Source organism: Lepidochelys olivacea (genome assembly GCF_965140295.1).
Source record: "Lepidochelys olivacea isolate rLepOli2 genome assembly, chromosome: 3".
NCBI classification, from domain to species: Eukaryota; Metazoa; Chordata; order Testudines; family Cheloniidae; genus Lepidochelys; species Lepidochelys olivacea.
Genome location: NC_140413.1, coordinates 15868976 through 15888733, shown reverse-complemented (window position 1 = coordinate 15888733; position 19758 = coordinate 15868976). Strand labels below are relative to the sequence as shown.

The 19758-nt window shown below is 42.1% G+C and overlaps 1 protein-coding gene across 7 annotated transcripts in view; it reads right to left on the bottom strand.

The window, feature by feature from the left end:
* Positions 1-486: 486 nt before the first annotated feature.
* SLC25A27 (solute carrier family 25 member 27) overlaps positions 487-19758 on the bottom strand; it is a 41704-nt gene continuing 22432 nt past the window's right edge. For all 7 annotated transcript variants that reach the window (XM_084623632.1, XM_084623633.1, XM_084623634.1 and 4 more), the window contains exons 3-9: positions 18130-18214; positions 12332-12454; positions 11554-11666; positions 6510-6594; positions 3962-4054; positions 3396-3498; positions 487-1425 (exon numbers count right to left, since the gene is read on the bottom strand). In XM_084623632.1, coding sequence (XP_084479758.1) covers positions 1354-1425; positions 3396-3498; positions 3962-4054; positions 6510-6594; positions 11554-11666; positions 12332-12454; positions 18130-18214 — 674 coding nt within the window. In that variant the 3' untranslated portion in view covers positions 487-1353. The remainder of the gene's footprint in view (positions 1426-3395; positions 3499-3961; positions 4055-6509; positions 6595-11553; positions 11667-12331; positions 12455-18129; positions 18215-19758) is intronic.

Sequence of the window (19758 nt, the reverse complement as noted above, 5' to 3'; positions counted from 1 at the left end):
TGCTAATGTACCACTGGGATTCTCAAAAGACACCTGTCCAAAAGATCTTCAGTCTCTAATCATTATGATTCCCTCTGTACTGGTGAATTTCACCAGTAGCACAGTAGTGTGTCCAAACATCATGTGAGATGATTTAGTTGGCGATTGGTCCTGCTTTGAGCAGGGGGTTGGACTAGATAACCTCCTGAGGTCCCTTTCAACCCTGATATTCTATGATTCAAACAGGTAGTGGTGGTGTGAAGAGGGTATACATCCATTGAGAAATAAGTTGAACCTATCAATTCCTTTCACGTGTTATATCAAACTTATCTGCGGCCAAGTCTTCACAGCTGAATCTACTGTATTAACTTATTACAGCACCTAGTACTTAATGCTTGGTTTGCTAAAAAATGACACACCTCTAATGAAGAGGTAGCTACAGGAGATGTATTTTCCTTTATTGTGTACATCTGTGTGTTTGTCTAATTCTAATGAAAGGCTGCAAAATTTACACTTGAGTCTTTTATTTATCCACAGAACATGTATAATGCACGATTAAAAACGTACATTCTATAGAAGTATCTAGAGCTCAATCAAGTCTCATCCTTAGCTACAGGAGCCCTCTCTCTAGGATTAAAAAGGTAATTTAGTGTACTTGCTTAGTAAGTTGTTTTGCCTTTCCTGAATCTTCCAGCATGGCTGACACTTATTGCCAGGTGGAGTTGTGCTTTTTGTCATAGACAGTTATGACCACCATTGAGACCACCAATTCTATATACTGCTTTAGCAACCACCTCCGAAGAGAGACCACCCTGTCACAAGCAACTACTTGTAGAGGACACAGAAAGTTTTCCCCCTATAATTTAACTGCGAAGAAACTGTAAAGAGGGATGACCTGTCATCTGCAACCAGTGACCACATTTTCTTACTCCCATTCATAAAAACAAACCTGTAGGAGAAACTGATTTTTGCCTATCAGTAGGGATCTAGTGTACCATACCATGCCACCCTTACTTCTGCACTGTTGCTGGTGAGAATGGCCAAGCGGGGCACTGGGCCAGCAGCCAACGCTCTCCCGTGTGCAAACCTTTGAAGAGTGGCCATCTCTTACAAGAGACCACTTTTGCTAACTCCCATGAGTGGTCACTCTTGGCAGGTTTTACTGTACTGTAATCTGTCAAGTGGCAATCAGAAGGTAATATTAAATCACTATCAACCAGACTGAATTTGAAGTGATGACGTAAAGGTGAGAGACTATTGCCAGTCTCCTAAAATAACCAGTTTCCTTAGGGATGGAGTGTTTTATTGATGATCTGCTGGATTTCCAACTCTGTTTTATTTGTTATGTGATTATTAGTATATGCTTTCAAGATCTTAAAAAGAACTAACTCCACAGATCCTTCTGATTTGTTCATAGGTAAGCCAGAATACCAATGACCAAGGAGCCTGCAAAAGTAACCATACAATTTATTACAAACTAAGAACAGAGGTAACATTTTAGTAAGTATTCATTAGCCAGTTTAACAGGGATAAATACATAACTATATTAAAGTCTTTGTCTTAGCTAGATTATAAGAAGTTTATGGAGGGTGTCATATGTTGCCTATAGTTAAGGTTGCCCAACCTCTCCCATAAGACCCTCTTTCCAATTTATTTTGCTAAAATGTAACCCTTTGGGCTGAAATTTTCCACGCTGCAGGCTGAATATTTTCAGAAAATTTCAGCAACAATTGTTCAGCAGTTTCCAAAAATAAAATTAGGGGAAAATACATAGTTTTGCCCATGTTAAAGAAATTCTTACAACTGTTTAGATCAGCAACACTCATACCAACAATACATGCTGACTCCATGGGTGCTCCGGGGCTGGAGTCTGAATAGGGGCAGGGAGGGGGCAGAGTTGGGGCGGGGACTTTGGGGAAGGGGTTGGAATGGGGGCAGGGGCGGAGTCAAGGCGAGGCGCCTATGTACCAACATACTTCGGAGAAAGGAACTGAAATTTGACAAGGTGCCTGTCTGTGTCAGTGGTGTGCTTTTGCTTTTTTCCCCCATAAAAAAACACACAAAATTTGGCCAAATTATAAACCTTTGAAAAAAATCTCAGTTGGCACATGCTCAGTAGAGACTTGTTAGAGTTTGGCTGCTAAATTCTCTGAAGATTCCATCTGTACTGGACATAGTCCAGCCCAGGGATGCAGTAGCTGAGCAGGACTTTCCTTGCAATTGTTCTTTCCAGCTGCTGTGATACCAGGCACAGGAACTGAGAGCAGAAAGATTTTCTTTCCTGTGCTCTCTTTGCCAATGCCCAGGCACCCTGAAGGAGGAAGCTCCTTGACTTGAATGCAGAGAACAAGCGTCAGACCCCGGGGGAAAGGGAAGTGGAGGGAGTAGATTAGTGCCAGTGGGAGTGGGACTGGTTGGCAAAGGAGTCTGGGACCTGGGGAAAAGAAACCAGGGGATTGAGAATAAGTGAGTGGGTAAAAGACTGACAGTGGTCAAGGACCCGGAAGAGGGGGAGACTGGCTCTGACCGAGCGGGGAGACTGGCTCTGACCGAGCAGGGAGACTGGGACAAGGAGCCTGGGGGAGGTGAGAGTGGTTGGACAAGAAGACTGGGGCAAGCAGAGTAAAAAAGTCACATTAATTTTGGAATAGAGTGTCCACACAGAGAGTTACACTGACATAGCTTTAGCAGAATAATTATCCTGCTATAGCTATGCCTGTCTGCTTCCCTGTGTAGACAAGCATGTGGCTTATGAGATCTGAGAACTTGACAATTCAGGATGAATGAAGGCAGGCACATAATGAGACACAAACCTCTGTCAGTACACATCAATCTTGATCTGCAACATCCCTATTACTCCAGGCCTGGGACCACTTCTGAACGAACACTGACGGTCATGTCAGCCAATGTGGTTGGTGAAGTGAATAAATGAGAACTCTAATCTAGCTAAGGAGTTACAGTGCCTATCATGAAGGTATTTAAACACAGAGACCAGTCTTTCCATGTAACTGGAGGCAATGCTTGGGTTCATGCCTCCAGATTTAAATGACTAGTGTACTAAGAATGCACACTAATTTAATTCATTTTTAAAACCTCATATTAATATTTTCCAAGTTTAACGATACAGTGAATGCAACAAAGGACTATGAAATACATACTTTAATATCATTATTGCTGTAAGATGTTCTGTGTAGTTCTCTAATTCTGTTTTAGGACCCAATCTTGCAGGGTGCTGAGTGCCTCCTACAAAGCGCTCCAACTTCAGTTCTCAGCAAAGTCAATGGGAATTGAAGGCATTCAGCACCTGGCAGGATAAGGGTCTTGATGCATTGAAGGAACCCCTGTAGTTGTACAACACTGCATTACAAACTATTTCGTTCTAAAGAGTTTATACTAAAAGAGGAAAAGTCATTTACCATTCGCATCCAGGTTGGTAAAAAGCCTTTGTATAGAGACATAAATCCTTCACCTTGTATAGCCTGTATCAAGCAGTCTGTAGAAGACTTATACAGCAGTCCCCTAGCAACAAGGAAGTAGAACAAAATGAAGTTGGTGTTACAAATACACAAGTAGACTGTAGGAAATGAAAGTGTTTCAGCACCATCACCCCCACCCAATATAACACCCCCAAATCTTCCATTAGGGTAGTTCCTATGAAAGGTTACATTTAGAAATAAGATCCCTGGCATAGACCCACTGAAGTAAATGAAGCTATACCAGGGATTAATTCAGCCCCCAAAAGTAAACTATATACTTTAAGGAAGAACTTTATATAGTTATGGACCATTACTACAAAAATAGCTTTTATATGCAAAAATAAACACCAAGACAATAGGCAGAAAGATTAAGAGTAGACTAGAGATCCAAAGCCTGCTGTATCGAAGAAATCAATGTGAATCTTTCCATTGACTTCATTGGGAGTTCAGTTCACGTCCCAAATTACTACTGAAGCTGGGAAATACCCTCTCAGAAATATCCATACCTTCCCTGTTTATCTCTTGGTTGGTTCATTATCCGCGTTTTGATGACATCAGCAGGAGTTCCCAGGATAGCAGCTACCAGGCCGGAACATACACTATCAATAAAAAACACTATTTGAAGAAAAAACACATCAAGATTTATCATCCCAATTCAACCACCTACATCTGAGTTTCAATAATAAAGACATTTTTATGGCTGTTGTCATTAAACCATGATTAATGCCCCATAACTTAATGTGGGTTTCCCAGTTAGGACAGAGCTGGGAAGCATTGCCTCAGCATCCTGCCCAGCCCCAGTGGAGTTCCTCAAGGATTGGTTTTGGGACCAATCTTATTTAATCTTTTTATTACTGACCTCAGCACAAAAAGTGGGAGTGTGCTAATAAAGTTTGCGGATGATACAAAGCTGGGAGGTATTGCCAATTTAGAGAAGGACCGGGATATCCTACAGGAGGATCTGGATGACCTTGTAAACTGGAGTAATAGTAATAGGATGAAATTTAATAGTGAGAAGTGTAAGGTCATGCATTTAGGGATTAATAACAAGAATTTTAGTTATAAGCTAGGGACGCATCAATTAGAAGTAACGGAGGAGGAAAAGGACCTTGGACTATTGGTTGATCATAGGATGACTATGAGCCGCCAATGTGATATGGCCGTGAAAAAGGCTAATGCAGTCTTGAGATGCATCAGGAGAGGTATTTCCAGTAGGGATAAGGAGGTTTTAGTACGGTTATAAAAGGCACTGGTGAGACCTCACATGGAATACTGTGTGCAGTTCTGGTCTCCCATGTTTAAGAAGGATGAATTCAAACTGGAACAGATACAGAGAAGGGTTACTAGGATGATCCAAGGAATGGAAAATTTGTCTTGTGAAAGGAGACTCAAGGAGCGTGGCTTGTTTAGCCTAACTAAAAGAAGGTTGAGGGGAGATATGATTGCTGTCTATAAATATATCAGAGGGATAAATACCAGAGAGGGAGAGGAATTATTTAAGCTCAGTACCAATGTGGACACAAGAACAAATGGATATAAACTGGCCACCAGGAAATTTAGACTAGAAATTAGACGAAGGTTTCTAACCAACTTCAGAGGAGTGAAGTTCTGGAACAGCCTTCCATGGGAAGCTGTGGGGGCAAAAGATCTATCTGGCTTTAAGATTAAACTTGATAAGTTTATGGAGGAGATGGTATGATGGGATAACATGGTTTTGGTAATTAAATATTCATGGTAAATAGGCCCAAAGGCCTGTGATGGGATATCAGATGGGGTGGGATCTGAGTTACCTAGGAAAGAATTTTCTGTAGTATCTGGCTGATTAATCTTGCCCATATGCTCAGGGTTTAGCTGATCGGCCATATTCGGGGTCGGGAAGGAATTTTCCTCCAGGGCAGATTGGAAGAGGCCCTGGAGGTTTTTCGCCTTCCTTTATAGCATGGAGCACGGGTCACTTGCTGGAGGATTCTCTGCTCCTTGAAGTCTTTAAACTACGATTTGAGGACTTCAGTACCACAGATATAGGTGTGAGGTTTTTTGCAGGAGTGGTGGGTGAAATTCTGTGGCTTGCATTGTGCAGGAGGTCAGACTAGATGATCATAATGGTCCCTTCTGACCTAAATATCTATGAATCTATGTACAAGTTGAGGGCAGAAGACGAAATGAAGATAAAGTAGTTTAGGACCGAACCCTACCAGATCATTTAAGGTATCACCTAATTTTTCCATACACACAGTTACACTGGTCTCCAGAGAAGCAGCATATGTACATAGTTAAAAACAGCCTATGGAGAGAGGTCCAGAGAGCCATATACAGTGTGTCTGATTTTAATACTCCTCCCATTGAGCAGATGGAATAAGATGCGGAGAACGTGATCTCCTGAGTCCCAGACCATTGCCTAAACTGCAAGTCCATCCCTTCCCTCCTCTCTCCTGAGGATATCTGATACCTTTATTGGAATAGGATTTGCCTTGGTGCTCAGTAGGCAGTATACCATCCTGTTCTCTACATCTGGCCCACTTCTGCCTAGGATCAAGTTCTTCACCAAGGAGACACCTATCAACATTAGGTGCATCTCCTGTTCTTTCTACTAGTTCCCTTTCAGTTCTTGCTTTTTGGTTACTGGTCAGCTACTGTCTATTCTCTGTCTGCTCCTGCTCCATCTCCAGGTACAATACTTAGTCACAGAATTCCAAATATACTGTGTATAATTTACCACCACCTAGCACTTTCATATGCAATCTCAAAGTGCTTTGCAACATTGGGTAAGTAGCATTATTTCCAGCTACAGCATTGGTAACGGAAGCAACAAGAAGTAAAGTGATTTGTTTATGACTACACAGCAAGTTACTGGCAGAGCTGGGAATAGAACCCTCGTTCCCAAGTTGCATTTGAGTGCCCTGTTATGGCTACCTCTGAAGAAGCAATAATTGGAAGACAGAGGGAAGCAGCAATGTGACTGTCCTGAAAATTATAACATCACTGAGTGATTAGCTTGTGGCTAAAAGTTATCTCCTTAGAGAGGTTGGAGGGGATAATAAAATAATAAGGCACCTTGCAATGCTGTGAGTCGCACTATTGTCCTGAAGTGGTGTGTTCAGAAGTAAAAAGTGTTTCACTGAGTCATAAGTAGTCAGATCTGTAAAGACAGTAATTAGTGGAAATAAGCATAAATGAGAAGTTACTTGGTGTTCAGGCTCCTTGTTATTGATTTAGGAGATAAAGACCTGTGCTAAATAAATCCCTGGTGTAACCTATTGACTACAAGAATTGCACCAGGCTGGCATATACCCTGTTCCCCTTTTCTACTGCCATCAGCTACATCTAGAGCCTCCTCTCTGCTTTCCCCCTGCCTCCATCAGAAAACATATTATTGGAATATGCATATAGAATAATTGAACTCTCTCTCTTCCCGAAACCGCCCACCTTTCCTCCTGTTTAACATGAAAACAGTAACTTGGAAAACAAATGACCAAGGGGAAATTTGGCAAAAATGTTGTCAAACAAAATTGGAAACATTCATATAACTCTAAAAAGGATTTTTTTCCACTTCTCTATCACTTTTCTTTCCCTGTGTAGGCACCATTATCCCCATTTTGTAAATGGCAAAAAATGACAATAGAGGGCATAAGGGGGTCTAAATTGGGATAACTTGATAAAGGGTTGGAAGGAAGTGTAAGTTAAAGTGACTAAGGATTTAAATGAAGACCAGCAGTCTCCTAGAAAATTAATGATAGATTTAGGAATAGAAGACAGGTGTCCTGACCTTAGATATGGTGCTTTATCTACACCAAGGGAAGGTCATGCCTGACTAATCTAATCGCCTTTTATGATGAGATTACTGGTTCTGTGGATGAAGGGAAAGCAGTGGATGTATTGTTTCTTGACTTTAGCAAAGCTTTTGACACGGTCTCCCATAGTATTCTTGTCAGCAAGTTAAGGAAGTATGGGCTGGATGAATGCACTATAAGGTGGGTAGAAAGCTGGCTAAATTGTCGGGCTCAACGGGTAGTGATCAATGGCTCCATGTCTAGTTGGCAGCCGGTATCAAGTGGAGTGCCCCAAGGGTCGGTCCTGGGGCCGGTTTTATTCAATATCTTCATAAATGATCTGGAGGATGGTGTGGATTGCACTCCCAGCAAATTTGCGGATGATACTAAACTGGGAGGAGTGGTAGATACGCTGGAGGGGAGGGATAGGATACAGAAGGACCTAGACCAATTGGAAGATTGGGCCAAAAGGAATCTGATGAGGTTCAATAAGGGTAAGTGCAGGGTCCTGCACTTAGGACGGAAGAACCCAATGCACAGCTACAGACTAGGGACCGAATGGCTAGGCAGCAGTTCTGCAGAAAAGGACCTAGGGGTGACAGTGGACGAGAAGCTGGATATGAGTCAGCAGTGTGCCCTTGTTGCCAAGAAGGCCAATGGCATTTTGGGATGTATAAGTAGGGGCATAGCGAGCAGATCGAGGGACGTGATCGTTCCCCTCTATTCGACATTGGTGAGGCCTCATCTGGAGTACTGTGTCCAGTTTTGGGCCCCACACTTCAAGAAGGATGTGGATAAATTGGAGAGAGTCCAGCGAAGGGCAACAAAAATGATTAGGGGACTGGAACACATGAGTTATGAGGAGAGGCTGAGGGAGCTGGGATTGTTTAGCCTGCAGAAGAGAAGAATGAGGGGGGATTTGATAGCTGCTTTCAACTACCTGAAAGGAGGTTCCAAAGAGGATGGCTCTAGACTGTTCTCAATGGTAGCAGATGACAGAACGAGGAGTAATGGTCTCAAGTTGCAGTGGGGGAGGTTTAGATTGGATATTAGGAAAAACTTTTTCACTAAGAGGGTGGTGAAACACTGGAATGCGTTACCTAGGGAGGTGGTAGAATCTCCTTCCTTAGAGGTTTTTAAGGTCAGGCTTGACAAAGCCCTGGCTGGGATGATTTAACTGGGAATTGGTCCTGCTTTGAGCAGGGGGTTGGACTAGATGACCTTCTGGGGTCCCTTCCAACCCTGATATTCTATGATTCTATGATTCTACAGAACCATGCAGACTTCCATAATACTTTATAGTAGGGCTGTCAAGCGATTAAAAAAATTGATCACAATTAATCGTGCAATTAAAAAAATTAATCGTGTGATTATTTGCACTGTTAAACAATAGAATACCCTTTATTTAAATATTTTTGGATGTTTTCTACATTTTCAAATATATTGATTTCAATTACAACACAGAATACAAAGTGTACAGTGCTCACTTTATTTTTGATTACAAGTATTTGCACTGTAAAATAACAAAATAAATAGTATTTTTCAATTCACCTAATATAAGTACTGTAGTGCAATCTCTTTATCATGAAAGTTGAACTTACAAATGTAGAATTATGTACAAAAAATGCATTCAAAAATAAAACTGTAAAATTTTAGAGCCTACAAGTCCACTCAGCCCTACTTCTTTTTCAGCCTATCGCTCAGACAAACAAGTTTGTTTACATTTGCAGGAGATAATGCTGCTCACTTCTTGTTTACAATGTCACCTGAAATGTCACCCGAAAGTGAGAACAGGCGTTGGCATGTGTCAAGGTTCCTCCCCCACTCTGAACTCTAGGGTACAGATGTGGGGACCTGCATAAAAACCTCCTAAGCTTATCTTTACCAGCTTAGGTCAAAACTTCCCCAAGGTACAAAATATTCCACCCGTTGTCCTTGGACTGGCCGCTACCACCACCAAACTAATACTGGTTACTGGGGAAGAGCTGTTTGGACGCGTCCTTCCCCCCAAAATACTTCCCAAAACCTTGCACCCCACTTCCTGGACAAGGTTTGGTAAAAAGCCTCACCAATTTGCCTAGGTGACTACAGACCCAGACCCTTGGATCTTAAGAACAATGAACAATCCTCCCAACACTTGCACCCCCCTTTCCTGGGAAATGTTGGATAAAAAGCCTCACCAATTTGCATAGGTGACCACAGACCCAAACCCTTGGATCTGAGAACAATGAAAAAGCATTCAGTTTTCTTACAAGAAGACTTTTAATAAAAATAGAAGTAAATAGAAATAAAGAAATCCCCCCTGTAAAATCAGGATGGTAGATATCTTACAGGGTAATTAGATTCAAAAACATAGAGAACCCCTCTAGGCAAAACCTTAAGTTACAAAAAGATTCACAGACAGAAATAGTTATTCTATTCAGCACAGTTCTTTTCTCAGCCATTTAAAGAAATCATAATCTAACACGTACCTAGCTAGATTACTTACTAAAAGTTCTAAGACTCCATTCCTGGTCTATCCCCGGTAAAGACCAGCATATAGACAGACACAGACCCTTTGTTTCTCTCCCTCCTCCCACTGTATCTTGTCTCCTCATTGGTCATTTTGGTCAGGTGCCAGGGAGGTTACCTTTAGCTTCTTAACCCTTTACAGGTGAGAGGAGCTTTCCCCTGGCCAGGAAGGATTTCAAAGGGGTTTACCCTTCCCTTTATATTTATGACAGCATGGCACTGTTGTAGCCAGTGTCACAAGATATTTACGTGCCAGATGCGCTAAAGATTCATATGTCCCTTCATGCTTCAACCACCATTTCAGGGGACGGGCTATGAAGTTTTACTTTTTTTGGTTTGAGTGCAGTTATGTAATCAAAAAAAAAAATCTACATTTTTAAGTTGCACTTTCCCGACAAAGAGATTGCACTACAGTACTTGTATGAGGTGAATTGAAAAATACTATTTTTCATTTTTACAGTGCAAATATTTGTAATAAAAATAATATATACCGATTTCAGTTACAACACAGAATACAATATATATGAAAATATAGAAAAACATCCAAAAGATTTAACAAATTTCAATTGATATTCTATTGTTTAACAGTGCGATTAAAACTGCTATTAATTTTTTTGAGCTAATCACGTGAGTTAACTGCGATTAATCGACAACCCTACTTTATAGTGTTTTTCAGGACAAATGTATAAGGTGGTAGAAGTTACATGTTAGTAAACAGATGCAACTAAATGTAAGAGAGTCTGAATTGGTATAGCTTTTCTTCTGAGGGATGGAAAGACTAAATTAGTGTGTGTGTGCGTGTGCGTGTGTGTAACCCCTAGACATAAGCACCCTCCAGTGACCAACCTCAGCAACACAGGCATAAATCTCCTCAGTTTAACCACAGGCGTGGGTTTCTATACAAGAATTCCACCAGTCTTTAGCTGTTCTGACAACCAACCTGGCCTTTTATATTGGCACAATTTTACCTTCTTACTCCAACAATTACAGGTGGATTCCCCACATTCAAACACCCAACGTACAGAAACAATAACAGGCTCTTCTTCCCCAGAGAGTTCTTCCAGTCCAACCATTCCTGGGCTCTTCTTCCTTAAAACTGTCTTAAAGCCAGTCCTTAATAACGGTACATCCAGACTCCCTTCATAAGGTGGTTCCTCCCAGGGCTTTCACCAGAGGCAGGCTTCTTCCCTTTCCCCAAGTCAGGGATTCTAGGTGCCCCTCACAAGGCCCATCCTGCTGGTCCTTCCAGTATCATGCTAGCCTCCTTCTTCCTAATAACTATCACATGATCCCCTTCTAAACTTAGTAAGAGGTAATTAGTTGGCCACAAGTGGACAATGCCCACATGTTCTTAAAGGACCAGACTCACCTGTGACAATGGATACTTTAACTTTTATACCTGCTTGTTATCCTTTCTCTAGCCTTAGTGATGTATAACTTATGCCACCTCTGACCCTGGCCCATCAATCTTAAAAAGGGATTTACATACATCAGCAACAAATACTTAAAATAGCCTTGGGTTAAGTGGCCTAGAAATTACCAGCCATTCTGCTAAGCAAATTTAAACAGGCCAACAAAAAAATGACAGAAGGTCAAAAGTAAACTGATGCAGAGAAAGAGGCTTCTACTGAGCATTGGGGGACATGATTATGGAGGGCACTCCTTAGGCAACAACCCTGAACCCAGAAGACCTCACCATCCTACAGATAAAACCTCAGGAAAGATGGCAAAGACAACCCAACTTATCTCAATGGTCCTGGAAGGACAAAGGAAGAGAGAGTCACTTAAGGAGCTCAGGCCTACTTTATTATGTTTACCTCCCATGTTTACCAGAGCAGCTCTTTGGACATTTGGCACCCAACCTGCCCAAAGGCCCTGAATTCCCCCTTCAGACAGGATCTTCACAAATGCATGGTGAACTCCATGAAATCTGAAATAAATAACATTTGACATTTCTCTAGCATCTCATATGTCTTTACAAACATTCATTCATACAGCTAATGAGTAGAGAATTCAGTGATGGACAAACTTCTGTTGTACACATGCAAGGAGGACTTCTTGTGCTTTCTGTAGCACACATTTTAAAAAAAAAATTCATAGGAATGTTCGTAAAGGTTATTGACCTGTTACAGCCCTGAAGACTGAAGTCCTCTGTTTATCCACAGAAGAGATCCTTTATATTAAGGGCAGTGATAATCCAAGCTTCCCCACACTGCCCCACCAATGTGCCTCAACCATGACTTGAAGAAACTATTTTGATGGGAGTTCAGTCTCCAGCCAGATCCTTAGCTGGTATAAATAAGCACAGTTCCATCGATGGAGCTATGCTGAAGTACACCAGCTAAGGATCTGGGCTTTGTGTGTCATTTTAATCACTTAAGCTCTCCTCTATAAAAAAAAAAATACTTGCTTAAACCACAAGGTTTTGTGCAGTAATGGTATGTATAAATTAGGTGCATAAATATGCATATATTTTTGCACATACAAAGTCCTAAAAATCTGTCTCATACTGCATGGCACTTGTCAACATCCACAGAATGACCACTGACAACAACAAAAAAATGCCAATTAAAATTAGCTTACTTGAGAACTCACCGTAATGGTTTCCCTTCTAGTCTCCTCTTTCCTTCCATTTGCATCTGCACCTTCACCAGATCAGTTGGACTGGCAAAAAACTGACCAATGGCACCAGCTGCCATCCCTCCAACTACAGATTTCCTGTACAAAAGTAAAGTGGGACCTAAACTCCCATTTTTCTCCAGAATACATTCAAGACGTTAACAACTATGAAGTCACAATGCCTGTTTCCCCAATGAAAATAAATGCCTCACCTAATGAGCTCTGTAGCATCTTCCACGTGAAATGGAATCTTAAACAACCACTTCTCATGTGAACAGCCAGAGCTTAATCAATGATTGTAGTAACTCCAGATGGCTAATATAGTCTATAATGTTCTTGTCAGTTTTATACAGTGTTAAAGGTAACTTGGAAATAAAATATTTAATATACATTACCAATATATGCTGGTTGCACTCAGGAAACATTGAAATAGCCAGAAGTTAGTCCCTTCCCCTTAATTGCACTTTCCCTTTATGATTTCTCTTTTTTATTTGGGAAGAAATTGGTATCAAATACTTATAGTCTTTTTCTGTTTTTTGGTTTGCTTGTTTTTTTTTTAAGTGAATTTGCACAGCAGTGGGGTGTGGGTCTCAAGAATGGTCTTCTTGGAAACTCTTGCTATTCCCATTGCATTCCAAGTTGTTACGTTCATGGCTACACCATCTGTAGCACCTCCTCAAGTTCTGTGATTTTTGGAGGTAGCCCCCAGAAGTCTGAGCTCAGGCAAGTAATGCAACTAGCCAGGTGAGATGGAGGGGTATTCAACATATTAACACTTCAAAGGGAAAACCACGAGGAGTCCTTGTGGCACCTTCGAGACTAACAAATTTATTTGGGCATAAGCTTTTGTGGGCTATAACCCATTTCCTCAGATGCATGGAGTGAAAAATACAATAGGCAGGTACAAATATACAGCACATGAAAAGCTGTGAGTTGCCTTACCAAGTTGGGGGTCAGTGCTAACAAGGCCAATTTAATCCGGGTGAATGTGGCCCATTCCCAACAGTTGACAAGGAGGGGTGAATATCAGATGGCAAATTACTTTTTGTAGTGACCCAGCCACTCCCAGTCTTTATTCAGGCCTAATTTGACAGTGTCAAGTTTGCAAATTAATTCCAGTTCTGCAGTTTCTCACTGAAGTCTGTTATTAAAGTTTTTTTTGTTGAAGAATTGCCACTTTTAAGTCTGTTATTGAGTGTCCAGGGAGACTGAAGTGCTCTCCTACTGGTTTTTGAATGTTACAATTCTTGACGTCTGATTTTTGTCCATTTATTCTTTTGTAGTTTGGCCAATGTACATGGCAGAGGGGCATTGCTGGCACATGATGGCCAGGACCTAACCACATGATAGGACCTAACCACATCAGCCACACCATCAAGGGCTCGTTCACCTGCACATCTACCAATGTGATATATGCCATCAGGGTTGTACCGTATGACTGGAGAATTGCTAACATAGTTCCTGTTTTTAAGAAAGGGAAAAAAATTGATCCGGGTTACTACAGGCCTGTTAGTTTGACATCTGTAGTATGCAAGGTCTTGGAAAAAATTTTGAAGGAAAAAGTAGTTAAGGACATTGAGGTCAATGGTAAATGGGACAAAATACAACATGGTTTTACAAAAGGTAGATCGTGCCAAATCAACCTGATCTCCTTCTTTGAGAAAGTAACAGATTTTTTAGACAAAGGAAACGCAGTGGATCTAATTTACCTAGATTTCAGTAAGGTGTTTGATACGGTGCCACATGGGGAATTATTAGTTAAATTGGAAAAGATGGGGATCAACATGAAAATCGAAATGTGGATAAGGAATTGGTTAAAGGGGAGACTACAGCGGGTCATACTGAAAGGTGAACTGTCAGCCTGGAGGGAGGTTACCAGTGGAGTTCATCAGGGATCGGTTTTGGGACCAATCTTATTTAATCTGTTTATTACTGACCTCAGCACAAAAAGTGGGAGTGTGCTAATAAAGTGTGCGGATGATAAAAAGCTGGGGGGTATTGCCAATTTAGAGAAGGACCAGGATATCATACAGGAGGATCTGGATGACCTTGTAAACTGGAGTAATAGTAATAGGATGAAATTTAATAGTGAGAAGTGTAAGGTCATGCATTTAGGGATTAATAACAAGAATTTTAGTTATAAGCTGGGGACACATCAATTAGAAGTAATGGAGGAGGAGAAGGACCTTGGAGTATTGTTTGACCACAGGATGATTATGAGCCGCCAATGTGATATGGCTGTGAAAAAAGCTAATGCGGTCTTGGGATGCATCAGGCGAGGTATTTCCAGTAGAGATAAGGAGGTGTTAGTACCATTATACAAGGCACTGGTGAGATCTCATCTGGAATAAATACTGTGTGCAGTTCTGGTCTCCCATGTTTAAGAAGAATGAATTCAAACTGGAACAGGTACAGAGAAGGGCTACTAGGATGATCCAAGGAATGGGAAACCTGTCTTATGAAAGGAGACTCAAGGAGCTTGGCTTGTTTAGCCTAACCAAAAGAAGGCTGAGGGGAGATATGATTAGTCTCTATAAATATATCAGAGGGATAAATACCAGAGAGGGAGAGGAATTATTTAAGATCAGTACCAATGTGGGCACAAGAACAAATGGATATAAACTGGCCATCAGGAAGTTTAGACTTGAAATTAGATGAAGGTTTCTAACCATCGCTCCAACCCAGTGGCCTGTGATGGAATGTTAGATGGGGTGGGATCTGAGTTACTGCAGAGAATTCTTTCCTGGGTATCTGGCTGGTGAATCTTGTCCACATGCTCAGGGTTCAGCTGATCGCCATATTTGGGATTGGGAAGGAATTTTCCTCCAGGGCAGATTGGAAGATGCCCTGGGGGTTTTTCGCCTTCCTCTGCAGCATGGGGCACGGGTCACTTGCTGGAGGATTCTCTGCACCTTGAAGTCTTTAAACCATGATTTGAGGACTTCAATAGCTCAGACATAGGTGAGAGGTTTATTTCAGGAGTGGGTGGGTGAGATTCGGTGGCCTGCATTGTGCAGGAGGTCAGACTAGATGATCATAATATTCCCCTCTGACCTTAATATCTATGAATCTATGTGCCAGCAATGCCCCTCTGCCATGTACATTGGCCAAACCGGACAGTCTCTATGCAAAAGAATAAATGGACACAAATCAGACATCAAGAATTATAACATTCAAAAACCAGTAGGAGAGCACTTCAGTCTCCACAAGGATGTAGAGACAAAATCAAAAATGCTAAGGCACAAAATGAGTTATACCTGGCAAGGGACATAAAAGGCAATAGGAAGAGCTTATTTAAACACACTAGGAGCAAGAGAAAGACAAAGGAAAGTGTAGGTCGTCTACTTAGCGGGGAAGGAGATTTAAAAACTAGGGCTACGAGTTTGTCACAGATGTCACAGAAATCACAGAATCTGTGACTTCCAGAAACCTCTGTGACTTGAGCACCCTGCTGTAGGGTCGCCGTGGCTTGGAACTACGGGGCCCAAGCTCCCAGCTGCAGAAGGAGGCAGGATGCCCCGCAGCTCCCAGGCAGCGGGGCCGCTCTGCGAGATCCTGGCCGCGGCGGGCACTGGGGCCCCTGAGAGCTCCCAGCCGCTGCAGCTGCTCTGCAGCTCCTGGCCCTGCAGCTGGCGGGGGTGCCCGGGAGCACGAGCTGCCACAGCAAGCAGGGGTGCCCAGGAGCACGGAGCCGCTGCAGCCGGTGGGGGTGCCCGGGAGCACAGAGCCATCACAGGTGGCAGGCTTGGAGCCACTGGTGATTTGGGGACCCTGCAGCTCCAAGCCAGGCACCCCTGAGTGGTGTGGGGAGCCTGCAGCTCCCCATTTTGTCATGCATATTTTTAATAAAAGTCACGGATAGGTCATGGGCTTCCATGAATTTTTCTTTATTGCCCGTGACCTGTCAGGGACTTTTACTAAAAATATGTATGACAAAATCTGAGCCTGGGAAGGAATGAAAGCCAAAATAGGGAAAGAATGGGTTGAAAATATTTATATAAGTTAGATATATTCAAGTCAGCAGGGCCTGATGAAATTCATCCTTACGGAATTAGCTGAAGCAACCTCAGAGCCATTAGCAATTATCTTTGAGAGCTCCTGGAGGACACAAGAGGTCCTAGAAGACTGGAAAAGGGCAAACATAGTACAGTACCAATCTTTAAAAAGGGGAACAAGGAGGACTGAGGGAATTATAGACCAGGCAGCCTAACTTCAATACCTGGAAAGATATTAGAGCGATTATTAATCAATTTTTAAGTACCTGGAACATAATAGGTTTATAAGGAATAATCAGTATGGATTTGTCAAGAATAAATTATGCCAAACCAACTTAATTTCCTTCTCTGATAGGATTACTGACCTAGTGGATGGGGGGAAGCAGTAGAAGTAATATACCTTGATGTTAGTAAGGCTTTTGACACAGTTCCGTATGACATTCTCATAAGCAAACTAAGGAAATGTGGTCTAGATGAAATTACTATTAGGTAGGTGCACAACTGTTCGGAAGAAAATACTTGAAGAGTAGTTATTAGTTAAAACCAGTTATTAGTGGTTTGCTGTCAACTTGGGAGGACATACCAAGTGAGTTAAATACAGGGTCTATCCTGAGTCTGGTACTATTCAATATTTTCGTTAATGACTTGGATAATCGAATAGAGAGTATGCTTATAAAATTTGCCGATGACACCAAGGTGGGAAGGATTTCAAGCACTTTGTTGGACAGGTTTAAAATTGAAAATGACCTTGACAAATAGGAGAATTAGTCTGAATTAAACCAGATGAAATTCAATAAAGACAAGTGCAAAGTACTTCACTTAGGAAGGAAAAAATCAAAAACCACAACTAGTACTGAAGAAGAGGATCTGGTGATCATTTAGCACTTCTGCCATTTCCACATTTTCTGTTATTGTTCCCCCTCACTCCCCACCATTGAGTAACAGGCCTACCCTGTCCTTGGTCTTCCTCTTCCTTATAATGTATGTGTAGAATGTTGTTATTCTTTATGTCTCTAGCTAGTTTAATCTCATTTTGTGCCTTGGCCTTTCTTATTTTGTCTCTACATGCTTGTGTTGTTTGTTTCTATTCATCCTCTGTAATTTAACCTAGTTTCCACTTTTTGTGGGACTCTTTTCTGAGTTTCAGATCCTTGAAGATCTCCTGGTTAAGCCAGGGCTGTCTCCTGCCATACTTCCTATCTTTCCTGTGCAGTAGGATAGTTTGCTCTTGTGCCCTCAGTAATATTTCTTTGAAAAACTGCCAACTCTCTTTAATAATAGGGAGATTCATTGCAAATTACTGACTTGCAAGTTAGTGATTTAGGATGAAATTCACTCTGTGCAAACAACCAATGCAAAGACTATGCACCACTTAAATCTTCAAAGTAGAGATCAAATAGTAACCTACATGTTGCATAAGCCTTGTGTTGGCCAACTGCATATGAATTAATTTCACTCCAGGCCCTTGTTTACACAGGAAAGTTGCACAGGTTTTTAAACTAATTTGGTCAAACCAGTGGAACCCCTGTGTGGACACTCCTATTTCAGTTTTGCTCAAACCTGTTCCCAGTCGACTTAAACCAAGGGAAGCTGCTCTTCAACTGAAATAAAGAGTTCCTCACAGATGTTTGCACTGGATTAATTAAATCAATTTAAATTCACACCTTAGTTAAACCGGTGCAGCTTTCTTGTGTAGACAAGCTGTGAGAGACAATTTTCCAGGGCCTATAGAACTGCTGCAATGACAACAACCCCAACAGTAGGCAGTAGCACATTTACCAAAGAGGAAAGCTCTCATCTTCAGCTCCACCAAGCACAGAGTCACGAAGGTGCTCATATGTAACCATCCGCACTCCGGAGTATACTACAGAAAACAAAACCACAAGAGAATTTTTAGGGCAGCCCTCTCTCTGTTTGTACTAGAATAGAAAGCCAAGAGATTAATTGTAAAACATCTACCACAATGGGACCCTTGGTTCTGACTGAGGCATTTGGTTGCTACTGTAATAACAAATAATCCAAAAGGGGAGGAAAAAGAGGCTGAATGGAATATCTGCCCCAGCCATGAACTTGTTAGTGTAAGGGAATCTCTTTTGCTAAGTGGTATTTCTTGTCAAAGATATGAGATGTCTCAGCACTTTAAGACACTTTACTTCACCGGACATCTCACCACCAATCTGTGAGATTTCTTTCATTTCCAGCAAACTAGCCATTAAAGAATCCTCTATGTGTGTTCCCTCCCACAGGCGCAATCCCTTTAAGATTTGCTGCTGTCATTGTATTTCCAATTAAAAAAAATACAAACCAGCTATCTCTGAGAACCTCTTCCTGCTAACGAGAAGGGAATGTGATATAATGGATGGGGCACTAGACTGCATTTCAGATTTCATGGTTTCAAGTCCTGGCTCTGCCATGGACCTGCTGGGTGACCTGGGAAAAGTCACTTCCCTTCTGTAAATTGAGGATAATGATACTGACCTCCTTTGTAAAGCATTTTGACACCTACTGATGAAAAGTGCTGTATAACTATCCACTTCAAAATGCCAACCTTTAGTTAATTTGGATTACTTTTCTTGGCTGTCCCCATGTAGACAAGCCCTTTGAGTCCTGGACCTCAATGGAAAAATAGGGGGGTTAATTGAAAATGTTTGATTGGATGATTTGACTGCACATTCCAACTCAGGCAAGAATGTAAGTAACAGCGAAAAGGCTTGGAGATGGAGCACTTGGCTCCCTCTAGAGGCTATAATTAAGGCTGTAAGTCTGTCCCAGAGATCCTGGATTCCATGACTGTCCGGAAATTCCATGACTCCTGCAGCAGCCGGTACGGCTGACCCCAGGGCCACCCAAGCAGCTGCTGCTACTGCACTGGCTGCTGTTCAGGTGGCTCCAGGCAGCTGGCCTCTGGGGCCACCAAAGGAGCAGCAGTCCCAGGTGATGTCCCGAAGCACCGGGGCAGCACCCCGCCTCACTGGGCTGCCCAACCCCCAGAGCAACAGCAGAGCCCTGGGCGGCCTCCCTTCCAGAGCAACATCGGCACCCCTGAGCAGCAGTGGTGCCCCAGAACCCTCCCCACCCCTGAGCAGCAGTGGCACCGCAGGTGCACCCCAGAGCACCTAAGATTTAGTCAGTGGTATTTATAGTACAAGTCATGGGCAGGTCACGGCCGTGAATTTTTGTTTATTGCCCATGGTCTGTCTCTGACTCTTACTAAAAATACCCAGGACTAAACCTTAGCTTTAATTATAATGTTGTTTACTCATAGTTCGACCGACTGTATTGGAACTAGTTTATATTTTGATTGCATGAATGATAACAGATTGTAAGACATTACAAGCAGTACAATCTGGTTAGGGAATGCAGTTCAAGTTCAGCAAGGTAGAGTTGGGAGAACTCCACTCTAAAGAC